General features: G+C 45.7%; 1 protein-coding gene across 1 annotated transcript in view; it reads left to right on the top strand.

The window, feature by feature from the left end:
- The window catches only part of LOC311235818 (neurotrypsin), a 66,374-nt gene that overhangs the window by 34,514 nt on the left and 4,985 nt on the right, over positions 1-26,875 (top strand). Inside the window, exons 8-13 of the mRNA XM_084323319.1 lie at positions 213-354; positions 7,432-7,652; positions 10,301-10,442; positions 11,006-11,287; positions 11,703-11,825; positions 12,313-12,578. Coding sequence (XP_084179445.1) covers positions 213-354; positions 7,432-7,652; positions 10,301-10,442; positions 11,006-11,287; positions 11,703-11,825; positions 12,313-12,578 — 1,176 coding nt within the window. The remainder of the gene's footprint in view (positions 1-212; positions 355-7,431; positions 7,653-10,300; positions 10,443-11,005; positions 11,288-11,702; positions 11,826-12,312; positions 12,579-26,875) is intronic.

Below are 26,875 nucleotides of genomic sequence, written 5' to 3'. Positions count from 1 at the left end.
CACACATGTCGCCGCCGCAAGTAGGAACGTTCCATTTTCCTGTTGTTCCTTTTCTTACTTGGATTGGAAGTGTATAGCCTACATTCCTCTGTGTTTTATTGAATCTTGCGATACTGGGACGGACAGTAGCCCTCTCAAAACACACACGGTAAATTCCCAAATACATGAGGAACATTTGACCGTATCCATGTTGATGTGCGTGTGTGTCTCAGACGGTGTGGTGCGTCTGGTCGGAGGCGACCATCCCTGGGAGGGACGCGTGGAAGTGTTTCGCAACGGGGACTGGGGGACGGTGTGTGACGACCACTGGAACCAGCAGAACGTGCTGGTGGTCTGCCGACAGCTGGGATACAGGTGGGGCAAGTTTGAAATTAGTCCACAATGTGAAGTGAAATAGGGGATTTATTCCAATTTACATCCGTCGATTGTCTATTTGCTTTGCTATCATCCTATACAACCACGATTAAAACTGATTTTGTGTTCTGTCATCTGCAATTACATGGATCTCAGAAGTGACATTTCATTTGGCCCCGTGGTTCAAGAGCTCCTATACTTTGCTATGAACTCGGAGACTGTATTATATTTTGCGATGTGAAACTTGCATCAGCTTGAAACTTTTCTTGGTGTCGTTAAGTCTGCTTAAAACCTTTTGGGTTGTGAATATCTTAGTTGGCACATCACTGACCTAGCACAGCAATTTTGTATTCATAGGAGCAGTATTTGACACCAGAAAACATTGTATGCAAATGAGCAGACATCAGCCTGCTCAAGCTGCTAGTGATCATGTCAGCTCATTTGCATAGCGTTTTCTGTTCTCAGTAAATACCGCACCTATAAGCGTTTCCTAGGGGGCCTGTTCTCTGGGAAATAAATGTTTGTTTGTTTAATTGCTAGTTTTAAGCAGATTTATCAATGCCAAAACACCTTTTAGAGATTGAGATTGGACCCTTCTGTAATCCTATTACATATAATGTTATAGTTATAATCTGAGCGGAGAACTAAATTAAAAAGTTCTTAGTGTGTGTACTACCAGGAGATTGGAGAAGACATTGCATTTCCATATGTGGAGTGAAACTGTGGAACAGTCTGAATGTTGTGCTTAAGCAATGTCCAAACATAAGACAATTCAAACTGAGTTATAAAGAAATAATTTTCACGAGGTAGAGGGATGAGGAAGGGATTTGACATTCACAGGTGTTTACATTTTTCTTTTCTTTTCTTCATGTTTTATATATTTGTTTAATGTTTTGCATATATTTGTATATATATATATTTGTTTTGTAAGGTTTTAAATTAATAAGGAATTACATACATTTTGAGTAGTGGAAAAGGGGTAGGATTAAATAAGTATACTTCTTCCTACTCCTTTTCGAACATGTACATTTTAGTTATGTTCTCTTTTTAAAAATATATATTTTTATTTCATTGCATTTACATTTAGTCATTTAGCTGACACTTTTATCCAAAGTGACTTACAAGTTCTGTACGACAAGTCATCAGGAAGGCTACAACTCTATCAGCTGAGTAACAATGTTCATCAAAGTGTTGTGTGCTACAGTGTAGGTTAGTTTATTAGGACAAGTGCATGATACAGGCGGCACGGTGGTGTAGTGGTTAACACTGTCGCCTCACAGCAAGAAGGTCCAGGGTTCGATTCCCGCTTGGGGATCAGGTTTCCATGATGCCAGGTACTCAGGTGGGGTATCTCCCAGGCCTATCTCCTCTGTGTGGAGTTTGCATGTTCTCCCCGTGCTCGCAAGGGTTTCCCCCCCCGATAAGATAAACCCAATGGAAAAACATGCACAAGAGATCGCTAACGCTGTGGCGTCCTTGACGAAGACGGATAGGAGCACTTGGATTGGTCCCCGGGGCGTAGCTCACGTTGACGCCCTATCTGCTCCCGGCTGCCCATGGGGGGAAGGACAACGGGATGGGAAAAGTGCAGAGAGACATTTCATCTGCGACTCAGTGCATGTGTGTGTGTTCCTGTGGGTCGCCCATCTCGCGTGTGTGTTAAACTGCATGACAAATAAAGACTTCTAGTCTAACCAATTAATTAATGACAGTAAGGTTAGTTAGGGTTAGACTGCGTTCTGAATGAGTTGAAGAGGCTTGGTGGCAGTGGCCGGGAAATCTGCTAGAGATTTGTTTTTGTTTTATTTTGTTTGTATTTACATGTTCGAAAAAAAAGAAGAAAGAAAATGTGTTGCCACACCAGCCTTATCCATAACCTCTGTTAGAAGTTCGGATCTACACAGCTCAGGGCACTGGCAATAACTAAAACTTCACTCCTGTAACCCCATCCATAATAATTACCTTGTTTGTTCCCTGTCCAGATGACAGCAGAAGGAAATTCAATTTTAAGCACCAATTTGCACAAACCACCTTAAAAATAAAGGTGCACCTCAGTTATAGGTATCAAACTATGGAACTCTCTGCAGAATGAATGAAAGAGTTCTACTAACTACTAATATATTTCACTTCAAAAAGTTGTACAAAGAAAAGATAAATAGACAGTAGCACAGTTTAGTATAGTATTGCAGTTTAGCATAACATGATAACATATAGGCTAGTAGGAGTATAGTAATATAGTTTTTTATCACTAACTGTGACACTAACCTTGTCACTAACTTGGGCGTGAAAATGGACCCCCACCTCTCATTCGAGACTCATCATGATCAAATACATCTGCAAGACCTCTTTTTTTCACCTCAGGAACATCTCAAAACTCCACTCCTCACTCACTCTGGCAGATTCGGAGAAACTCATCCACGCCTTCGTCTCCTCCAGGCTGGATTATTGTAATGCACTCCTCATCGGGATCCCTAGTAAAAGCATTCAAAAACTGCAATCCATCCAGAATAGCGCTGCTAGGATCCTGATGAGGGTGCGCAAACATGACCACATCACCCCCACCCTCAGATCACTTCACTGGCTCCCCATGGAACACAGGATCGAGTACAAGGTCTCCCTCCTCAGTCACCAGTGTCTACACGGTGGTGCCCCTGCCTACCTTAAGGAACTCCTCGCCCCCCAGTCCTCCCCACGCTCCCTCCGCTCTGGCACAGCCTACCTCCTCAAAGCCCCCAGGACTAAGCTGCACACCATGGGCGATCAAGCCTTCTGCTCGGTCCCACCCAGACTATGGAATGCTCTCCCCAACCACCTGAGAGTACCACAAACTGTTAATACTTTTAAACGTGGACTCAAGACCTACCTTTTTAGAAAGGCCTTTTATTAGTTTTTATGTCTTATTCATGTTGTTCTGCTATGTGTTCTTCTTTTTTTATATATCCATTTGTATTCTATTCTTTTTAGCTCTGCAGCACTCTGAGACTCTCAGGAATGTAGGGATGCATTACAAATTAAATGTATTATTATTATTATTGATTCTGATCAATCAGCCAGTATCACTTCTTCATCTGTTTGGCTTGTGTTATCATCTCTCCATCCACTGACCCTGCGTTGTGTTTATTTCGTCTTCTCATACTGGCTGATACAATCTTTGTCATTCCCCTTTAATGCACTCCGCAAGCATAAGAATTTGACACTAGGCCGCGTAGTCCCTTTCTTGAAAAACATGGTTTATTACATAAACAAAAGCCTCAGATCAGTTGTTATCAGATTGTGTTGTCCCTGCGAAAGTCTCTGATGGAACACTAAAGTTCATTATTCTAATGATCTCCTGTTACCCTGCTCGGTGATCGTTGCGGCCTGGCTGTTATCCCAAAAGCCTGTCGGCGTGGTCGTGCCACGTCAGTCCTCCCCTCCTTTTCCCCGCGAGGGGAGGGGGAGGGGGAATCGCTTCCAAGTCTCTGATGGTTCTCCTCTTCTGTGTGGTTCGTATCCAGTGTTGGGACTAACGCGTTACAAAGTAACGCGTTACAGTAACGAAGTTACTTTTGGCGATAACTAGTACTCTAACGCATTACTTTTGAAATTCAGTAACGCTACTTACTTTACTGAATGGTTTGTCACTGCGTTATTTGCGTTATATACGGCGTAGATTGATAGCGAGCGGTAGTGATTATTATTATTATTATTATTATTATTATTATTATTATTATTATTATTATTATTATTATTATTATTATTATTATTATTATTATTATCCTCATATCCTGTCTGGCTGCGGGGAAACGCTATGCTGGGGGCGTGTTTTGTTTACTATTCCTGATCCTGACTGATAATGGCAGCGCCCGGCCCAGCTACTCGCGTATTTCTCTTTTGTCGAGCGAAAAGAAAATAACGTTTTAGTTATGTCATTTGTGTTTTGGCTCAAAGATACTGGAGTCTAACGTTAACTACCAGGACTCATCCAAATCCACTTGCCACCCGCGTAGAATGATACCAGGCAACACACAGCAAATGGGACGGAAAACTTTTTCAAACTACTTGAAAATATACAGTACAACATGGAAATGAGATAAAGAAAATGTTTAAGGGGCTGCTGGACTAACGTTACATCTCGACACTGGTGAGTGCAGTGATGTGAATGTAAATGAATGGAAACTCAAGTTGATCAACGCATTTTGACTACAAATCTGCCAGGGAATCTCATCAATACTAATCAAACAATATAAATATAGTCCTTTCATGCACAATTGATATCCTAACTATTCTAACGTTGCAATGCACGATTGATATCTTAAACAACGTTGCAAGACGGTTATAATGAAATGCTCCGGCGACAGATATCAAGGCTGTTCCTCAAGCACTTATTTTCAACCTAGAACCTAAACGTGCATGCGCGCAACCTAAACGTGCATGCGCGCAACCTAAACGTGCCTGCGCTCAACCTCCCCGAGCAATTAGGCACGGTGCATTTCTTATTACGTCGGGACATTTGTGTTTGTGTCAGATTTGTGTTTGTATCTATTCTAGACCACATTGCTTAGCAGAGTTCAGTGATGTGAATGGAAACTGTCAAGTTGATCAACCGATTTTGAGTATCTGTATCTGCATGGGAGCAATTTTTTTCTTCTTCAAGTAACTAAATAGTTACTTTTCACAGTAATGCATTACTTTTGGGTGTAAGTAACTAGTAACGTAACGGAGTTACTTTTGAAATGAGTAACTAGTAAAGTAACTGAGTTACTATTTTTCAGTAACTAGCACAACACTGTTCGTATCTCAGTCTGGCTTGCACCCGGAAGGAACTTACTTTTCTATATTCTCGCCATAGCAACGACAGGCCCGGCCTCTCTTCTGGTTGTCATGTGACGCGCTGTTTCATTAATGTCAAACTCGTGTCGTGTATTCCTAATGAATATCTACGGTTAATTACAGCACAATGAGGTTGCTAACTGGATGAAGGAAAAGATCACAGAGTGATAGAATGGTCTCCTCACCTGACTTAGTCAGATGAGAAATAAGCTTGTATTAGCCAGACAACCAGGAGCTAAGGTCCAAACTCATTTATTTGCAGCGCGGCCAAGAGTTAATGCATTGGTTACATACAGGAAATGTTTTCAGCATAATACATGATTGTACAAAAGGATTTGATGAGGTAAATCCCAATAGCCCAGACACGGTGGCTCTCTACATCAAGACAGTATTGCACATTTAATAGTATTCATGTTATGTTATGAAATAGACCATAGTACTCTTTGCCACCACATGACTAAACCTGGGTCTAAATAGACATCTTCTAAGTTATCACCAACAGTGATTATATATCCAGTTTACTTACATAGCGGCAAGAGGGCAGTCTGTGGAAGTGGTGGAGACCAGAAAGACCCCCTGGGGTGGGTGCATCTGTTCTGGCCTCCCTCTCAAACACAGCGCTCTCTCTTAAATACTCTGATTTCCACCAATCCTAGCACATTCTAATAATATGTTTGGTCCAATTAGGTTTGTCTTCTGGGAGGCGGTCCCAGTCAGATGATCTCCAGTGTGTGGTTTTGTTTCACAGTTACCCAACTGTCTTCAAGACTCCTTGAATGTGTCACAAACAGTTTTAGCATGAGGGGGCTTTTATGACCTGCCCCCTGTGTCTCCAACTGTTCTTCTAAATACAGTTGAGTAAATAGTTTTAGCATGAGGGGGTTTGCCTGAAGGCTCCCCAGAATGTCACACAACACTGACGCCTGCTACTGTTTGTTCCATCACTCTGTGAGTCCATGTAATGAACTATTACCACAGATATTTTCAGTTTTCAGGGTTGATCTAACAGTTTTGATTATGAAATCTCAGTCAAGGGTACCACACTCGCTCCTGTGCCTGCTGCTGTTCTTATCAGCTGTTGATGTTCTGATGGAATGCAAACACTCTGCTCGCTGCTAACACTGACTGCCAGCCACTTTTAAACCGCCTCCACCCCCACCATGCACATTTCGACCTCTCTGACCTGGCCCCTTTAGATGCTGTCATCTCCCCAAATATACATTACATACATTGAAAAACACTGTTTTCTCTCATAGTATATAGCAGCTTAACATAGAATAAGAATATATTAATTAATAACAGTATAAATAATATTGTATAATACTGTATACCAATATAATATAGTTTAGTATACATAGTATGATATAGTATATAGTATGATTTAGTTATAGTATAATAAATTAAATATAATACAATTATATAGAAGTATAATATAAAATAATACATGATATAATAGAACAGTGTACTATAAATATATAGATACATGTGTGTGTTTGTGTGTGTGTGGGTGTGTGTGTATAAATGAATGAACATCAGTAAATATGCAATTAACTGATAGATACTCATATTTATTTATGTAAATTTATTGTGTTGATGTTTTCATTTCTGCAAAATAAGTATGTACATTTTGTTTGGTTTGATAAACAGGGGCAGGTACAATAAGAGTTTTCTTCTTCCTGTTCCTTTCGGCCATGGAATTTAGTGGATCATATTAAAGGGGAACTATTTTACTATTTCTTTCACTATTTGGGCACTTTTACACAATTCCTGTGAGTCTATGGAACACCTCTGTAATATATATATTTTTTTTATTCATTGTTTTGTATTTCTAATCAAGTCCTCAAAAACAGCATTTTTCTACCTCAAGATTTCGAGCTGTTTTGAGCCTGGGCTGCAGGTGCCACCTAAACCACTGCGGAGCGTCCCAACATTAACATGCAGCAGTGACTATATGACATCACATATAGGCACATTTTCAAACGACTCAGTTCAGTGAGGGTGAATATTGTGAGAGGAGAATTGGAAGAATGCGCCAATATGAGAATTTTGAGACATAGATCATATTAATATAAGTTCACATAGCTAGGAAACAATGCTAAACACTCAAAAAGGCCATTTATAAGATAGTTCCCCTTTAAGTCAACTATATGTATTGAAGACACTGTTGGACTGTAACATCCCATGTACGAATAAATACAAATTATGATGATGATGAATAGGCGCCATAAAGCTCCGTCCACACTCTTATTGTTGCCCGTTTTTCAGAGGCCACGCGGAGGTCGTGGTGGACGGAACGTTCGGCGAGGGGGCTGGTCTGATCCTGTTGGACGACGTTCACTGCGATGGGTCCGAGGCCTCGCTGTTGGACTGTCACCATGGCATCTGGGGGCGGACCGACTGCTCACACAACGAGGACGTGGGCGTGCGCTGCCGGGGACGGTCGGGTGAGGAGACCAATGAGGTGCCGGTTATCGCACACGCCACAGGTCAGTTGGGCTGCTGGTCTTGTACTAGTATAACCTTGGTAGGAGACTGATGGCAGTGGGTCAGAACCAGAAAATCACACTCAAATAATATCCTGCTCTCTGATAGGTCAGATCACTGATCACGGGGCCTTTTAACACAGACGTAATGTATTGCAGAATAGGGTTACTAATCTGTGGCTAGTTTTATTATATTTAATTAAAATATAGGTCATGAGACCTGACAAGAGATCCCTAGATTACATGCATAAAGTTAGTAGGAATAGGATAATTGGTTTGGTCATCTGACATATGAAATTCCCTATGACATATTATACTGTAATACTGTAGGTATTGTGGACCTGTCCCACCCAACACTCATTATCACTAAGACACTTTGTATGTACGGATCCATTACATCTATTCTAAGCAGAGCTATGTACTACCAGAGTTTGGACGGCGAGCTGTCAAAACGAGTTCTAGCGTGTCAGTGGCTTATGACTCACTATGATGAGGTGCACTCTCCAACCTGGTCAAACTCCGGTAATAAACAACTCTGATTGTACAGTTTACACAAACAACCCCCTCCAATGTACAGTTTCATCCTCTTAGCAGTTGTTATTGAGCCGTACTGTATTGTACCCATTCTGCAATCTGTTATTCAATCAATCAATTCTAAGACGCTTTATGTGCCCTGGGAGGCTCTGACAGGCAGAGAATCAAGATTAGTCTCTATTCGGGCGGGGGGGGGGGGGGGGGGGGGGTTGGGAAACTGCTTGATGTGCTTGTTTGTGTGTCCGGGGGGTTTAAATGCCATGTGTTGACAGTGAGGAGAATAAAAGGTTGTTCACTGTCTCAGCGCCCCAGAGGTCCTGCTGTAGACACACCGTCTATTAGAATGAGAAGAGACACCGGAGATGGGATGCACAGATCACATCTGACATTTAGCCCCTGTCATTGGACGTTTAACTGCTTCTGAGTGAACACACACACACACACACACACACACACACACACACACACACACACACACACACACACACACACACACACACACACACACACACACACACACACACACACACACACACACACACACACACACACACACACACACACACACACACACACACACACACACACACACACACACACACACACACAGACAGGTATAGCGGGATCTCTCATTAGCATTGGGCAGCAAGCAGGGATTTTACTTTTCTCCTTTTGTTTTTACATTACCCGTTCCGCTGCCAGCCCACTGGGAAGCCTGTTCAAATAACTGTGTGAATATAGGACCGCCTAGCGTGGCGTTAGTGTGGCATTAGCATGGCATTAGCACATTGAGCTAGTCTCAGAGTGTACTGTGTTGGACTGAACCCAGGGGGCTGCTACCCACAACTGCTACAAGAGGACTTTGGGAAGAGATGACAAGACAAAGCATGTGAAGAGGAACAGGGGGGAAAGGTGGGGGTAGGGGGGAGACAGGGGATGAAGGGGTGGGGTAGGGGGTGGACTTGCTCTTATTCAAATCAAATGATCCCCTGCCCCTTTTATATATCAGTACAAAGGCTTAAAGGAAAACTCCAACATTTTGGGGAATTATCTTATTTGGCATCTACCCTGGAGTTAGACAAGAAGATACATACCTTTTTTATTCTCTGTGCATGCAGTAGGAGTAGGAAGACGTGCACCGTTAGCCTAGCTTAGCGTCAGTCACTGGAAGTAGGTTCCTCCATTAGCCTAGTTCCCAACGTCTTCCTACTCCTACTGCATGCACAGAGAAGTATTTTGTGAGGACATTGCCTCACCACATTGGATTCGCCCTAACTCTAACCTTAATCCCTACATGTCTAACCCTGCCTTACCCTAACCTTAACCAAGCTCTTACCCCAGGCTTTAACCACTAAGCTTAAAATTAACATTCCCCCTGTGAGGAACATCCAAAATGTCCCTGCATCCCAAATTTGAAATGCCATTGAGCAAGGTATTTAACCCCCAGTGGCTCCAGTGGAGCTGCTCAGTAACTGTGTGAGTGTGAAGCAGGGCGTTGTTGAAGAGGAGCATGCGTTCCAACCCTGGGTAAATAAAGGTTTATAAAACAATAAATAAAAAGAGAAATGTGGCCTGAAATTGAGGTCACCCTCAGTTTCAATGTCGTCGAGATTTACAGACATTTCAATGCACATATTTTTTACAATATAATAATAATACATATTAATAACTGCTAATATAGCACTTTTCACACAGGGACCGCAGTCCAGAGTGCCCCACAGCAATTAGTATAAAATGAACATAGGCATAACATCTGCATACAGTTGACAGAATAAAAACATAAGAATTGTTATAAAAAACAATAAAAGTAAAACGTGCAGACATAAGAACAGGCATAAATGAAGTACAATAAGTACAATGTTGCTCGAAGGCATGTGAACCCCCCCCGGAACAGCCAGTCCCCCAAATACCCCACACATCAATCCCCACAACATCCCCATCCGAAGACTTCCCCCCCCCCCCCCCCCCCCCGATAAAGCATGCCAGGACCGAAGGAAAACACAAACAGCCACTCCCACTGCCATGCACGGCGACGGGAATGCCACCCTCGCGGGCTGCACCATCTCAGACAGACACACACGCACATGAATATTAATATGAGAGTGGGTGTGTTGCAGGGCCCCTGGTGCGTCTTGCAGGTGGCAGCAGTCGTAAGGAAGGTCGAGTGGAAGTGTATCTCCATGGTGACTGGGGCAGTATCTGTGACTCGGGCTGGAATGAGCTCAATGCAGCTGTGGTGTGCAGGCAGCTGGGACACAGGTAAATGCGTGTGTTTGTGTGTGTGTGTGTGTGTGAGTGTGTACGAGAAAGTTAGATACAACGGCACAAAAGCAATTCAATTAATAGTAATACACTTTCTCCTTCCATGTGTACAATATTCACATTATGAGTTTAGAATTTTCTCTTCAGAGAGTTCTAAAGTTTCAAGATATAATTCTGAGGTAAAAAAAAAACGTACACCTGAAAGGCTTGCCGCTTAATCTCTTGCTATCTCTCTCTCTCTATTTTGTATTTGTATTTATTTCTCTCTCTCTCTCTCTCTCTCTCTCTCTCTCTCTCTCAATTTACCTACTTTTATCTCAAGCCCTTTTCTCGATCCTGCAATCACAACTTGTCGCTTCCCTCCTCTGATTCATTGATTAACAATAGTAGAAGTGATCCATTATTCCATTCCATTAAATGGATTGCTATAATAATACACTCCCCCTCCCTCTCTCTCCCTCCCTCTCTCTCTCCCTTCCTCCTATCCCCCCTCTTTCTCTCCCTCCCTCCTTCTGTCTGTCGCTCTCTCTCTCCCTCTCTCTCTTTCTCTCTCTCTCCAGTGGTGGAGCGGTAGCAGCAGGGGGGTTCGGCCAGGGGAAAGGGCCTCTCCACCTGGACCGGGTACGGTGCACGGGGAAGGAGGAGTTCCTGGGAGAGTGTCCCTCTCTGGGACAGGGCCTGCAGGGCTGCCGGCGCAGGGAGGATGCTGGGGTGAGGTGTGACGTTACCCCTGAGCCCTCGCAGGACCGGACCAAGCCAGAGGAGCTGACCTGTGGCCTGAGGAAGGTTGTGGAGGAAGGGGACACCCGGAAGGGTGACGAAGAAGGAGCTAACGTGCTCAGGTAAGATTCCAGAATCATGATTAAAGATCAGGATTTATGAACCAAATACAGATGACAGGAACCTACTCTAACCCTAGATTTGGAACAATATTTCAAATGATTACTTTATTGTTAGTTGACGCAGGGCAATTCAAATTTCAGTTGTTTTTCTCAAAGGTAAACATAGTACCCTTACACTACTTCTAGACCACAAACAAGGTACTGACAAGCTGCCTTTGATCAAACCACTGAAACCCAGGCTGCTTAGGTGGAGCTGCTCAGGGCAGTAGAATACTGTGGCTATACTGGGCAGGTCCCAGGTGTCAATGTCCCAGGTGCGAGTATGAAGCAGGGCATTGCTGAAAAATAACTAGTATACTCCGTCAATCCTCCCTTTAAACCCTCCCTCCTCACTGTTTTTACTATCCCCGCGTAGGAGCTTGTGGCCGTGGCAGGTGTCAGTGTGGCTTCAGTCAGAAGGAGAAAACGGTAGCCCTCTCTGTAGTGGCACTCTGATCAGTCCCTGCTGGGCCCTCACCTCTGCGGACTGCTTCAACAGGTACCTCTCCTCTCCTCTTCTCCTCTCCTCTCTTCTTCCCTCCCCTCCTCTCTTCTTCCCTCCCTCCCCTCCTCTTCTTCCCTCCCTCCCCTCCTCTTCTCCTCTTCCCTCCCTCCTCTTCTCTCTTCTCCCCTCCCTCCCCTCCTCTTCTCCTCTCCCCTTCTTACCTCCCTCCTCTTCCCTCCCTCCTCTCCTCTTCTTCCCTCCCTCCTCTCCTCTTCTTCCCTCCCTCCTCTCCTCTCTTCTTCCTTCCCTCCTCTTGTCTCTTCCCCTCTTCTCTTCTTCCCTCCCTCCTCTCCTCTCTTCTCCTCTTCTTCCCTCCCTCCTCTTCTCTCTTCCCCTCTTCTCCCCTCCCTCCTCTCTTCTTCCCTCTCTCTTCCCCTCTTCTCTTCTCCCCTCCCTCCTCTTCTCTCTTCCCCTCTTCTCTTCTCCCCTCCTCTCCTCTCCTCTTCACACCATCATGTAATCAGTCTCTCTTTCTCCACAGGTTTGGCAGGGAGCCGTCCAGGTATGCGGTGCGTGTCGCAGCCTCCAAACGGGCCCTGACCCCAGAACAGGTGGTGATCCACAGGAAATTCAAGGGCCAGAGCGGGGGTCACGACTTGGCTCTGCTGAAGCTTCCCAGTACCAAAGGTCATTGTTTAACCTTTGACCCCAACACCAACGCGGCTTGCCTCCCCACCTCGGACACAGCGGGGGGGAAGACCCCAGCCTCCTGCATCGCCGTGATTACCACCAGTTGGGAGGGGCCAGGTATGCCATGAAGGACAGCTCCACCGTTACATTCTTCATTTGACATACTTTTCCCAAATAGAGATATTTTGTAGCCATTTTGTACAGATTTATCATCATCATCATCATCATCATCATCATTTATCTATAGGCTTCCAGTGTATCTGAAAACCCAGATAGCAAACTAGTATATACTAGACATAGAAACAACGTTGGGTCAATGCGAATGACAGTGAATCAACATAGCTGAAATCTAGATTCAGTGTTGTCAAATTTTCAACCTCAACCAAAACTATTATTATAAATTCAATGTACCATCAGGCGCTTTGCCTTCTTCAGTTCGGTTTAATGGAACCCTGGAAAGTGGTTTGTTTAAGGTGTGAAAGCTATTGGACCAAAGGCAAGAAAAATACCAGATAAATAGTGCATTTAATGAAGCTGATTGGGCAGTTTTGTTTTTCTCCTTGCATTTCTTCATATATTTCCTAATGTGCTATATTTCATCATCACAAATAAGTTCTGTTAAGTTCAAAATAGCCAAATAATGTCATGATACTGAACAAATACCTTGTGTAACTGAGGGGTACAATTCCCTGACTGTATTGTTAGATATGATACTTACTACCACTACCTCTTGTACTTTAGACTCTGGCCACCCAGTACTAGGTATAAATAATTATGATAAACACTCCCACCTGATGAAACGGATCCAACACAAATGTACCAAGTCGAAAGTCTGCGTTTAATAATAATACATAGCAAAAGGTATGTACAACGATCACTTAATTACATTTATGATTTGAAATAGTATGCACTTTTATGGCAAATGAGTATTCGTAGGTAGATCAATATCGAATGTCCAATCTCTGATTGCGCAGGAAGCAAATATACAACCTGGAATATTTAGGGAACAATAGCAATGATACTTGAATGATTATATAGCTGGATACACTAGGGGAAGGTTCCGACTGCTTGTAGGACAGCTGGAGGGGGGGGGGGGGTAGAGTCTGGCTGTATCCCGTCTGGCCGAGGGTATCCTGGGAGAGCCCACAGTCGTGCGACCTGGTGCCCAGCGATCCTCGATCCACAGATGAAAGCAGTTGGACTCTCTGTGGCCGGCGTCCTCCGGTCCACGATGGAGAGACGTGAGGCGACCTCGTCGTGTAGAGCGTCTTCTCACCTGTCGTCCTCTCCGGGGGGGGTATTTCCAACACACCGCAGTGTTGGCCTTTATCCATAGAATAATCAAAGTACTCAAAGCATAATCCAAGCCGGGGAAGGCTAGCCGTCGTCGGTAGAATAATCCAATATACAGGTCCACTCGCTCTTTGGCCTGGAGCTCCTCGGGTGCAGCTTCACGTGGGGTCAACCACCCTGGATAAGCGTCCAGCTGATGCCCGAAACGATGGGGGTGCTGATTACTATAGAACTCTTACCGCACGAGGCACTACATATGAATAGACTATTATTAGCTTAATAGAATACGTCCAACTCGACGATATAGTGCCAAATATGACTATTCAAATATTAATATACACGATGTCTCAATGCCGATACTGGGCCGAATTGGCCTTACTACCCACACGTGGTTCGCGGGGAGGCTTTTGCGTCTGTCACTCTGTTGGAGGGTAAGGAACTGGACTAAAAGAAAGCTCTACTTTAATAGCGCAGTATATATACGCACTATGAACAAATAGTACCATTAGTGGTGCGGTAGACATATTCCTACGCGGAACTAGGACTTGTCCATACATGTTGAGCGGTACGATTGAACCTGGTCTGAGGGGTATGGCGACCTGGCACCAAGGTCTCGTCCAATGGTAGAATGGAGACTATTATGGGATGTTCAGTAGACTAGAAGGGATATTCAATGCATGTTGTACAAGGAATATACAAGGGATATCAGGGGATATACAAATACAATTAAATATATATATATAATAAATATATATATTCGGTTTAATCTGATCCTTCAGAACAGCCGCCCCCTAATTGGTCCCAACCCAATTAGTTAAGCAGAGACAGATTAACCGCACTGTCCACCACTCAAGGGTTCGCTGTAAGGGTCAGTCAACTCACAAAGTCATAGGGTCATGGTCATCATCGATTGTGTCTGGGAGTCGGGGCAGTTCTATGAGCCTCGCCACAGGACGGGTGTAAATGCGCCCCTGGACGAGTACTTCAGCTGCTCGGACCTTGCCATCGGCACCGGTGATCACTTTGCTTACGCGGCCAGCCGGCCACATAGCTCTGGGTAGTGACTGGTCAATAATCATGACGACTGTTCCTTCCGTCAAATTGTCTCTCTCTTTTACCCACTTCTGGCGGGTCTGTAGAGACGGTAGGTAGTGCAGTAGGAAACTGCTCCAAAACTTGTCGGCTAATACTTGGCTGTACCTCCACATTCGTCGGCCGTTCGCTTCTTCAGGCCGGTACATTGTCTGGGGTAACGCGGGATCTAGCCGCCCCATCAGGAGGGTGTTGGGGGTGACTGGGTCGACATCTGCTACATCACTGGAGACGTAACCGAGGGGCTTTGAGTTCAATACTCCCTCAATCTCCGTGAGGACTGTCATTAGGACTTCTTCCGCCACAGTCTGGGCCCCAAGTACTGCGTACAGGGCTGTCTTTATAGAACGTACTTCTCGTTCCCAAGTTCCACCGAAGTGGGGTGCGTTTGGGGGGTTGAATTGGAAGTCAATCTGGGCTGGAGCGAGGTGGGTCTTAAGTTCTGGGCCCATAGCTTGGAAGCTCTCCCTCAGCTCTCTTTCTCCGCCTTTGAAGTTTGTCCCGTGATCGGACAATAATGTAGACGGTTTTCCTTTCCGTGATGTGAATCTTCGGAAGGCCATAAGGAATGAGTCTGCGCTCATGGTCGGAAGGAGCTCGATATGTATCGCTCTGGTGGTCATGCATTTGAATACAATACCCCACCGCTTCTCGGTGCCTCTTCCTTTCTTTATGTGCAGCGGGCCAAAACAGTCCATGCCTGTTGAGTGGAATGGCTTGTCGCCGAGTCGGAGGCGACATGGAGGTAGGTCAGCCATCCGTGGTATGCTGGGCTGCGCGCGCCACTTTCGGCAGTCTAGACAGGTTCGCTGGAAGCGTCGCACCGCCTCTCTTCCTTGAAGTATCCAGTAACGACGTCTGATTTCCGCGAAGACTCTCTCTGCTCCTGCGTGGTGTACATCCTCGTCGTATTTCTTTATAATCAGCTCTGTGACCTTGTGTCGGCTGTTCAATACGATCGGGTACTTAATGTCATCCGGTAAATTGGGGGCTCTCCGCAGGCGACCACCCACTCTGATGAGGGTATGTGTGTCACTCTCGGGGGCCAGATGAATCAATCTGCTGTCTGATGGGACGGGCTTTCCTCCCTGTAGACAGTCTAGTTCATCGGGGAACGAGTCTCTCTGGGCTCGTTGCAGTAGAAGCAGTTCTGCTTCCTCGTAGTCAGCTGCTGACATATCAGCGGGGGACTTAATCTCTGGGTGGTGCCGCAGGAATGTCCGTTGCTGCGCACTCTCTATGGTAATGCAATCGTCTATGTTGGGGTCTGCGGAGACAACAGTGCTCAATCCACAGAACATGGGTTTATTATTCTCAGCCTCCTCGTCACTTGCTTCCCTCGGGGTGGGCGTGGGCCAATCTCCTTCCGGGAGCTTGAGGAATGCTGGTCCGTCACTGTAGATGTTACGACGGGTTAAGTCATCTAGGGACATTCCCCGGGTGATGACGTCAGCTGGGTTGTGTTTTGTATCAACATAGCGCCAGTTTGCTTCTCCGGTTAACTCTCCGGTTAACTCTTGAATCTCAGTGACTCTGACTCCCACGAAGACTTTGTATTTGCATGAATCCGATTTGATCCAGGCGAGTACTGTCGTGGAATCTGACCACAGGATTGTTCTATGCACCGGAATGGTGAGCTCACGTTGGATGAGCGTGGCTAGATGCGCTCCTGCGAGGGCTGCGCAGAGCTCTAGACGTGGGATAGACTGTTGCTTGCGTGGGGCTATTCTCGAGCGGGCGAGGATGAATGCTGCGTAGATCTCTCCTCCCTCTTCTTGGGCCCGCAAGTAGGCTACTGATCCGTAGGCGACCTCGGAGGCGTCACTGAAGACGTGTAGATCCATGTTACATGTCTCTGGCCTCACCGTGGGTGGGAAGTAGCTTCGGCGTATATTAACGCCTGGGAGTGAGTGGAGTTCCATCTCCCACTCTCTCCAGGTGGATGCAAGGTGTGCGGGAATGGGGTCATCCCAGCCCTGGTCCTTGTCCCACAATGCTCGTACAATCATCTTTGCCCTGGTGGTGTACGGTAGTATACATCCTAACGGGTCATATTGTCGGGCGAGTGTTCTGTACACACTCCGTCTGGTGGTCGGTATTGCCGTCGACCTTCCCTGCTCCGTGGTCAGGGGTTTGTGTCTATAGTGGAGCGAATCTGTTTTGAAGCGCCACACTAGTCCTAGTGTCATCTCTTGGGCTTCTCCTGGGATTGTGGCCATCCAGGTCTCGCTGCTCGCTGCCTTGTCCGCGGAGGAGAGGCTGCGCAGTACGTGCGGATCGCTGCTGGCCCACTGCCTGAGATCAAAGCCGCCTTTGATCAGAGAGGCGCGGAGTTTAAGTAGGAGAGCCTCGGCTTCTTCCTGGGTCGAAACGCTTTGTAGACAGTTATCTACGTAGAAGCTGTTCTTCACACTGTGTCGGACCTCTTCGTCCGCTGCTGGGTCCTCTGCGACATGTCTCTGTAGTGCAAATGTAGCACAGCATGGGCTGCATGTAGTTCCGAAAGGGAGGACTTCCCATTGGTAGATGGCTGGGTGCTCATCTCCTGGCCTCTCTCTCCATAGGAACCGCAACAGGGGCTTGTCCTCCTCTACTAATCTCACCTGCAGGAACATCCCTTTGATATCCCCGCTGATAGCCACCTTGTCCTGGCGGAAGCGGAGTAGTACGCCTAGTAGGGAGGGGCCAAGTGTAGGACCGGGCAATAGCTCTTTATTCAGATTTTGGGATCCGATCTGGTAGCTGCAGTTAAACACGATGCGGTCTTTGCCGTTGTGATGAACCTTGTGGTGGGGCACGTACCACGATTCAGTCGTCTGGTCGGCCTCTTTAATGTCAATCTTTGTGACGTGTCCCGCTGTGATGAGCTTCTCAATCTCAGCGCGGTATACACTTTCTTGGGCGGGGTCCTTGGCTAAGCGCCGCTCTGTGTTTAGTAGGTACCGCTCTGTGGCGTCTTTCTTTGCGTGAAAGGTAGGCATCCCTTCCCGCCGCAGGAGTGGCGTGGCGTATCTCAACACGCCGCTGACTGGGACTCTCTTTGTTCCCGTCTCGAGGAGGTTAATGGCGTAGATGTCGTCTTTAGAGCGAATGTCTTTCTTTTCGTTCTTAAAGGGCATTTGTTCTAAGGTCCATAGCCTCTCTACATGCTGCAGGAGTGCGGTGTCTCCCTCTGTGACTCGGGAGTGGAGACAGCTAGTGGCTGTGGTTCGGTTGAGAGATTTGGCGAGTGGGCCTTGGAGAGTCCATCCTAGGCGGGTCTCGACTGCTGCAGGACAGCCTCTGGGTCCGGTATGAACCCGGTCTATCGGGACAATGAGGTCTGCATGGTCGGAGCCTATCAACAGTGTCGGGGTAGCACCGTCTATGAGTGGGATCGGTAGCTTGCGTAGATGTACATATTTCTCCATCAGCTTGGCTACGGGGTATGTGTACCGCGACAGTCCTATTTCTTGGCTGGTGAAAGCGTCTGTAATCCTGTACCGTCGCTCGGGCTGGCCGCTTGCTGCGATAGAGAATGAGACATTCTCGCCCTTTATCGTTTTCAAATCTCTTCTTATTGTCCGAATTGTCATTTGGTTTTCGCTCCCCCGCAGCCCTAGCTGGGCCGCAGCGGACGCGAGCAGAAGGGTCTTCTCTGACCCGTCATCAAGGACGGCGTAAGTGTCCATGACTTTATTCTGGTAGCTCAATGTCACACGGACTACCTTTAAGAGCACTCTGGCTCCGCTGCTGCTGGCGGGGTCGATGTACATGACGCTTGCTTTGCTGCTGGATGGTGCGGGTGGAGGCCGCCGTCTGTTACTGTCGTGGAGTATGTCCAGATGGGCTCCATCGCACCGACTGCACTTTTTCTTTAAGCGGCATTCGGCTGCCATGTGTGATCGCGCACAGCGAAAACAGCGTCTGTTGGACTTTATCCATTGACTCGCTTCCTCCGCATTCATCTTGGGGAATGAGTCACATTGTGACAGCCAGTGTTCTTTCTCACAGTAGGGGCACACTATCTTCCACTTCTCCTTTCTTGAGGGGGTACTGTGGCTCCTACTGCTCGGCACTGACTCCGATTGGTGCATGACAGTCACCGATCTTCTTCCATCATTTAGTCTCCTGGTTCCTTCTCTGGAGCCAGGGGTGCTCCGTCCGAATGTATCTAGCCGTAAGCTGCTGACTTCTCTCGCCAGGAAGTCGGCTAGATCGAGGAGGTTCGGTTCGGGGCCATTAGGGTCTCGGTGGTCTCTCTGCCGCCTAAAGCGCTCCTGTCGGGCGGGCGGTAGCTTCTCCAAGATCCTCTCTACATTTGAGTTGGCGTATAGTTCATGCCTACCCTTTTCCCTCTGCGCTCCCAGCATCCCTACTAGGGACTGCACTCTGATGGACAGGTCGTCCAGTGCTCGATTGTCTGTTGCTGGGGGTAGGCGGTCGATGTGCCTGATCTCCTGGATCACGTAATCCCATATACGTCCATATCTCTGGTCCAACGCTACCAGCGCTGCGGTGTATGGGGTCGTGGAAGTGGCGTAGGCGAGCGCTATGTTGTGCGCGCGGGGTACCTTTAAATGCTTCAGTAGTATCGCATATTTATGGCGTTCATCAATGACATCCACCAACATTGTCTCCAGACACATGCGGAGCTCCGTATACTGGGCCCGGTTCTCCTGGGTGAAGTCTGGTACCATAGGTGTGCCAATGTATGACGCGGATTGTTGATACATCGGCGAGCGTTGGGGGAGAGGCCTCCTAGGCGAGTCTCCTCCTGCTCCTTGGCGTGGGCTGGTACCGGCTGTGTACCATGGCCCGCTGGTCCAGGTGCTGTTCCTCGGTGCGGGTCGTGCGTCGTGCTCACCCGTGAATAGCGTCGGGGGTCTGTAGCGCAGCTCCGCGGGGGTATAGCCTGGGCTGTACTGGACCTCCTGGTCCGGTAGAGTACTGTGCTGTCGTCGGGCGTGGTTCTCCTCCTCTTCCTCTTCGTCTTCCGTTAGGTCATCCAGGGCTTGTAGTCTCTGATTTAGCCTCTCCGCAGTGTATGCTGCTCCTTCCCGGTGGCTGGGTCTCGCTTGTACCGGTTGGGGAAGGGGGTCTGCGGGGGGTATAAACCTTGTCTGTTGGTCAAGTTCAGGGTCGCTTACTCGGCTAGGGGATGCCGCCCTGGAGTGATGTCTAGACGAGTTCCTGGAGCCTCTGGTGGAGGGAGGGGGTGTTGTCCTTCTGATCAGCTGTTCTATTAGTTGCGCTTGTGCTCTGTCGCGCTCGGCTTCGTGCTTGGTGAGATCCGATTCTCTCTGGGCACCGGTGGCGGCGCGCTGGGCGTCTGCCCGGTCTCTTGCCATATTCTCTTCCATCTGAATGCGTCTTATTTCCAGGCGTATGTGCTCTTCTTCGCTCCGTTGCTGTATCTGCAATCGATCGCGTTCACCCTGGAGTCTATCGCGTTCAGTAGAGGCTTTCAGGCTGACGAGGAATGCCTGCTGTAGTGTCCTCTCTGCCTCGCTGGGAGAAGACGGTTGTATAGGGGAGCCGTCCCTTGGGGTACTCCGTGCGGAGTCTTGGAGCTCTATCTCCATGGTGCTCTCCTCATCTTCTTCCGTGCCGAGTTCTCTCTCGGTAGTGTTGTCTTCCTCCCGGGACTCGTCGGGGACTACTTCTTCGGTATTGGCGGGGTGTAAAGTCATGTCTGGTTCCCCCTGGTCCCCACCGTGAGCTGGGTCAGTTACGTTAGAACCCATAGGGGCCTCTATGGTCGGGGTAGCCTGGTCGTTAGGGTTAGACATAATTTTACTTTCTAGTTTTACCGCGTTTACTGTTGGTAGAAGACTAGGTTGTTGACTGACAGCGTAAGCCTCTAGGTACTGAGGGAGCTGTCGTTTGCGCCGCGGGCGTTGTTGGTTAGGAGGATCGTTTCGTGGAGTGTTCATCATAGGCCATTTTAATATTAATAACACTATATTAATATTACACTGATTACCATCCGGCTCGAAGGACCAATTGTAACTGAGGGGTACAATTCCCTGACTGTATTGTTAGATATGATACTTACTACCACTACCTCTTGTACTTTAGACTCTGGCCACCCAGTACTAGGTATAAATAATTATGATAAACACTCCCACCTGATGAAACGGATCCAACACAAATGTACCAAGTCGAAAGTCTGCGTTTAATAATAATACATAGCAAAAGGTATGTACAACGATCACTTAATTACATTTATGATTTGAAATAGTATGCACTTTTATGGCAAATGAGTATTCGTAGGTAGATCAATATCGAATGTCCAATCTCTGATTGCGCAGGAAGCAAATATACAACCTGGAATATTTAGGGAACAATAGCAATGATACTTGAATGATTATATAGCTGGATACACTAGGGGAAGGTTCCGACTGCTTGTAGGACAGCTGGAGGGGGGGGGGGGTAGAGTCTGGCTGTATCCCGTCTGGCCGAGGGTATCCTGGGAGAGCCCACAGTCGTGCGACCTGGTGCCCAGCGATCCTCGATCCACAGATGAAAGCAGTTGGACTCTCTGTGGCCGGCGTCCTCCGGTCCACGATGGAGAGACGTGAGGCGACCTCGTCGTGTAGAGCGTCTTCTCACCTGTCGTCCTCTCCGGGGGGGGTATTTCCAACACACCGCAGTGTTGGCCTTTATCCATAGAATAATCAAAGTACTCAAAGCATAATCCAAGCCGGGGAAGGCTAGCCGTCGTCGGTAGAATAATCCAATATACAGGTCCACTCGCTCTTTGGCCTGGAGCTCCTCGGGTGCAGCTTCACGTGGGGTCAACCACCCTGGATAAGCGTCCAGCTGATGCCCGAAACGATGGGGGTGCTGATTACTATAGAACTCTTACCGCACGAGGCACTACATATGAATAGACTATTATTAGCTTAATAGAATACGTCCAACTCGACGATATAGTGCCAAATATGACTATTCAAATATTAATATACACGATGTCTCAATGCCGATACTGGGTCGAATTGGCCTTACTACCCACACGTGGTTCGCGGGGAGGCTTTTGCGTCTGTCACTCTGTTGGAGGGTAAGGAACTGGACTAAAAGAAAGCTCTACTTTAATAGCGCAGTATATATACGCACTATGAACAAATAGTACCATTAGTGGTGCGGTAGACATATTCCTACACGGAACTAGGACTTGTCCATACATGTTGAGCGGTACGATTGAACCTGGTCTGAGGGGTATGGCGACCTGGCACCAAGGTCTCGTCCAATGGTAGAATGGAGACTATTATGGGATGTTCAGTAGACTAGAAGGGATATTCAATGCATATTGTACAAGGAATATACAAGGGATATCAGGGGATATACAAATACAATTAAATATATATATATAATAAATATATATATTCGGTTTAATCTGATCCTTCAGAACACCTTGCATGCATAATTCAGTTGAACAGTAGTCTGTAGTGCATAATTAATCATTCAGACAGTGAATTGGAACATTTCATAACATTTGTACAAGCCAAAGTGGAGATTGCACAATTATCTTTGCTCACATAACTAAACTAAAGAAAAAACGTTTTGTAATGTATTTTTTTACTTTTTTTTTTATGTTACGCCAAATTAAGTTTTCCCCACTGAGATAATAAAGTACCCAAAAGACGATAAAAAATTATGTCCAATAAAATGCACGACCTACATGATCACAGAAAGTTTGGTTTGTTTGTCAATTGGCAATGTGAAACATAACCAAACCAATAAAAACTTTAACAAAAGTAACTATTTCACTTTTGATTCGATTTAGAGCACTATAGTGACCAAGCAGATCACCACAATCAACAATTGTGTTTAAATGGTGTTTGATTGTTTAAGTGTTTTATAGGATTTATATTTTTCTTAATTTCTTTTCATTATACTTTTTTTGTATCACTTTTTATACTTTGTATAATATTTGATGATGATTATGTGAATGTAAATACTCAACAGCACAGATTGAATTAATAGCCATTTCAAATTAACTTGGGTGTGAAAAGGCCCTTAACACTTTGAATGCCCAGCAGGGGGCGCACATTTAGTGCTTGAATGCCCAGCACCACTTCAATGTTAACGTTAATATCGCCTAATCTATGTTTTAAATTATGGTTATGTGTCTAATCTGCCCGTCGCATTATCAATGACCCATTTCCAGTCAACATTGTCGAAGCGGATTGTTTTTTTATCGGTTCATTTCCGTTTTATATCATTTTTAAAAGCCCTCGTTTTCAAGAAGAAAAAAAAAGAATCTCTGCTAAACGCTGATGTACTGTAATATTCTAGAACGTTGTCATTGTTCTGCCTATTTATGAATAGTTTTCAAATAAACGCTAGATTATCGATAGTATATGTGTACATATGCACGCTGGTGCCGCAAGCTGTAAATCGATTCTCTTATTAGTTATTTCCTGATCACTCGCACAGTCAAAACAGCCATATCACATATAGGGGGAAAGCTTATATCTCTGTGAAAAAAGGTCTGATTATCCTAATACTGGTAAAATAGATTCCTTACCTGAGATCAGATGGTATCCAAATGGATTATTCCAATTCCTGATCGACCATTCCAAAAATCGATCCTTTTATTGATCCACAGCGTATACAGTAAAACACATAATCCCGCTGCTCTGAGGCTCCAGCATGAAGCTGATCGGCCCCGGTTGCTTGCGTGAGAAGTAAAATGTGGAGTCCGGGTCTTTTTTCCCCATGAATTTTCATTGAATCCAATCCAAAAGGGTGAATTACCATCTGGGAGACGATAGGGGGCGCTTTCTTCACATCTGAGAGCCAGGGGTGGCTGATTTACCAACGGTAGACTCGGTTGATGAAATATGAATTCAGATCGCTAATAATAAAAAATAAAAAATAAATTCTTAAAATAAAAATAAGTAGTCTACATTTTAACATAATAGCTCTACTTTCCAACAGCCATCACTGATATAGAGTGTCTGGTCAGTAACATGGGTCTCCCAGTCCCTCCTCTCTGCAGTAAACAGAAAATAAATATTCTGGTATCCCGTTCCCACTTTATCCAATCAGGAGAAAGAACTTCACACTGAAAGAAAAATGGTCTGACAAAAATAAGAAATAAAAAAGAATTTTAAGCAAATAATGTACTGGTACAATAGTCTGCCAGTGCAGTAAACAAATCTGGCTTGGCAAGACTTCTTGAAATAAGTAAAAATATCTAGGATTCCGATTCTCTCTCCTGATTGGATAAAGTGGAATAGGATACCAGAAAATAACATTTCTGTTTACTGCAGAGCAGGAGGGACCCATGTTACTGACCAAACACTCTATATCAGTGATGGGTGTCTGAATGTAGAGCTATTTAACACTTATTTTAACAAAGAAATACCACTTACAGCACCTTAAACAGCTTGTGGATGTTCAAAACTCACCACCTGATGAAAACGGTAAGCTAACCTTTCAGTCTACTAGCCCAGTGGTTCTCAACCTGGGGGTCCCGGTCCCCACTAGGCGTCTTTTTGTACATATAAAATGTGAGAAGTGGTGGGGGTCGTCAGCGTACAATGGTCAAATATGGGTCTCTTAAAGAGAAAGGTTGGGAACCCCTGCGTAGATGCGCAAAACTCACCACATCCAACGAAAATGGCAGGCTGCTGCTAACCCGTGGTCACTGCTGACCTTTAAAGTGACTTCATTGTGCCAGAGTCTAGCACAAGAAGATGAGGAAGAAGCGGCTCTCTTTGAGAGAATGTTTTATGAAACCATGAAGCAGCTTTAAAGGTCAATAGGCTAGTGTAGTGGTTTCCAATCTTTTTCTTAACTCATTCACGGCCAGCGTGTATCCCCATCCCTGCTGTCAATGGGCCACGCTTTAAAGGATAGGCATTTTCACGGTGTGTCATGATGTTTGCAGAGCTATATCTATATTCTATATTATAGCTATGGAGACAATACTATGGCTCATTTGACAGTCACTATCTCTTGTCCAACATGTAAAAAAGAGTATTTCTTTTTTTTATCAAATATTATTATTTTTTCAACATGAAACAAAACATATCACAATACAATAATAATAATAATAATACATAAAAAGACTTCCCAAGACAATAACTTAACACCACATGACAAGACAATAACTGATACAGACTGTACAGTGATCATCCTACATGGACACTCGCTCGTTCTCCCCTCCCCCCCCCCCCGCTCACCCAAGGACCTCAACATGAGTCACACTCACAATACATTATTCAGTAAAAAAACAAAAATCAAAAAAAAAATTCCAAACTTATATGCGTTCTTTTAACTTTGCCACTGCAGCCAACCAAATTGCGATATTAGATTCCTTAACCCCTATAACACGTGCCGTGGATATCTCCAAATAGATCACATCAAGGTAGGTGAGAAACCATACCTTCGGGCAGAGTTTGTCTGGGTGAAACCAACGTGAGGCAATACATTTTTTTGCGGCTGTGAGGCCGGCCAAAATGAGTCTTTTCACCTGTATAGAGGTCGGTAATTGAGAGAGATCATTCAATAATAATACAGAAGGAGATACAGGTATGGTTAAAGAGAAAATGTCTGAGAGCTGATATGTAACATTTTCCCAAAAAATCACAACAGGAGGGCATTCCCAGTACATATGCATAAATGTACCTGTGGCGCCGTTTGGACACAAGGTACATAAAGAGTCAGGTCTGAGACCCATTGAATTCAATCGTCTAGGGGTAAATAAGTCCTGTGAATACAATTTAGATGAATCTGTTGGTGATCTGGGTTGTGTGAGGATAACCGAACATTTTCCCAGACTGCATCCCAATCAAAATCTACATCCAACTCCGGGACATCCTTTCTCCAAATCGTATCCAGGGGGAGGTCTTTATACGAGGACATGAGTAAATGGCGATAAAAGTCAGAAACAAAGCCTCTCGATGTCTCTTTGTCATAAAAGAATTTGTGAAAGCGGTGATGCACTAGTGGAGCGTCCCATGGAACGCCATGAGCCTTCAGAGCTTCTCTTATTTGTAAATAAAAGAAAAAGGAGGTTCCGGGGAGATCATATCCGTTGTGGGGCGGCTTTGGCTCAGGGGTAGAGCGGGTCGTCCAATGATCGAAGGGTTAGTGGTTCGAATCCCGCTCAAGCCCATGTCCATCACATTGCCGTTGTGTCCTTGGGCAAGACACTTAACCTACTTGCCTCGTATGAATGTGTATGCATGTGAATGAATGTTGGTGGTGGTCGGAGGGGCCGTAGGCGATGATTATTCGCCACGCTTCCGTGAGTCTGCCTCAGGGCAGCTCTGGCTGCAATTGTAGCTTACCACCACCGGTATGACTGTGTATGAACGAATAATGGACTCTGTAAGCGCTCTGGGGTCACTGGGGTGTCATGAAGAGCGCTATATAAATCCAATCCATTATTATTATTATTATATATCCTGGAAAGAGCGGAGACCAGAGTTATCGAAGATATCCCCCAATGTGTGTATGCCTTTCTTTTCCCATCTAGGGTACCTAATAGGTTGTTGTCCAATAAGGAGAAGATTGTTATTAAATAGAGGGGAATGCGTGTGCCATTGATGGCGGTTTGTACCCACAAAAAGAGTATTTATTTAAATGTTTTCATATATACGTTTGCGTGTTATCCCGTGGTGAATATTGTATAGTTTCAGAGTGATCCGGGCTAATTCCTGGAGCGCTATGGAGCGCTATGGAGTGAGTTAAGGAGCGTTATGTGCATTTTGCAAAAGTCATTCGCGTTGCTCGCCTAGACACGATACTATTTCCAAATCAAAGGTATATAATAGGTATTATGTTTCATCATGAAGGCATCAAAGGGGGGGGGGTCGTTTTGTGATGCTCTGATCGTCAGCAACGGCATACGTTTTGGAATACGTGACATGGTCATTGCGATCGATGTGAAATCATTGTAGGATCAAAGTAGGATTTATGTCATATAGTCCTTACCTTTGCTAGGAGGTATTCCAAAATGAATATTCCAGTATTGAAATTCTTTATTCGGAATAACCCCTTGAGATGTAGCATCTCGTTTTCGGGTCCCTGAC

Source organism: Notolepis coatsorum, assembly GCF_963971535.1.
Source record: "Notolepis coatsorum genome assembly, chromosome: 10".
NCBI lineage: Eukaryota > Metazoa > Chordata > Actinopteri > Aulopiformes > Paralepididae > Notolepis > Notolepis coatsorum.
The sequence above is the reverse complement of the archived record's forward strand: the minus strand, read 5'-3'. Positions and strand labels throughout refer to the sequence as shown.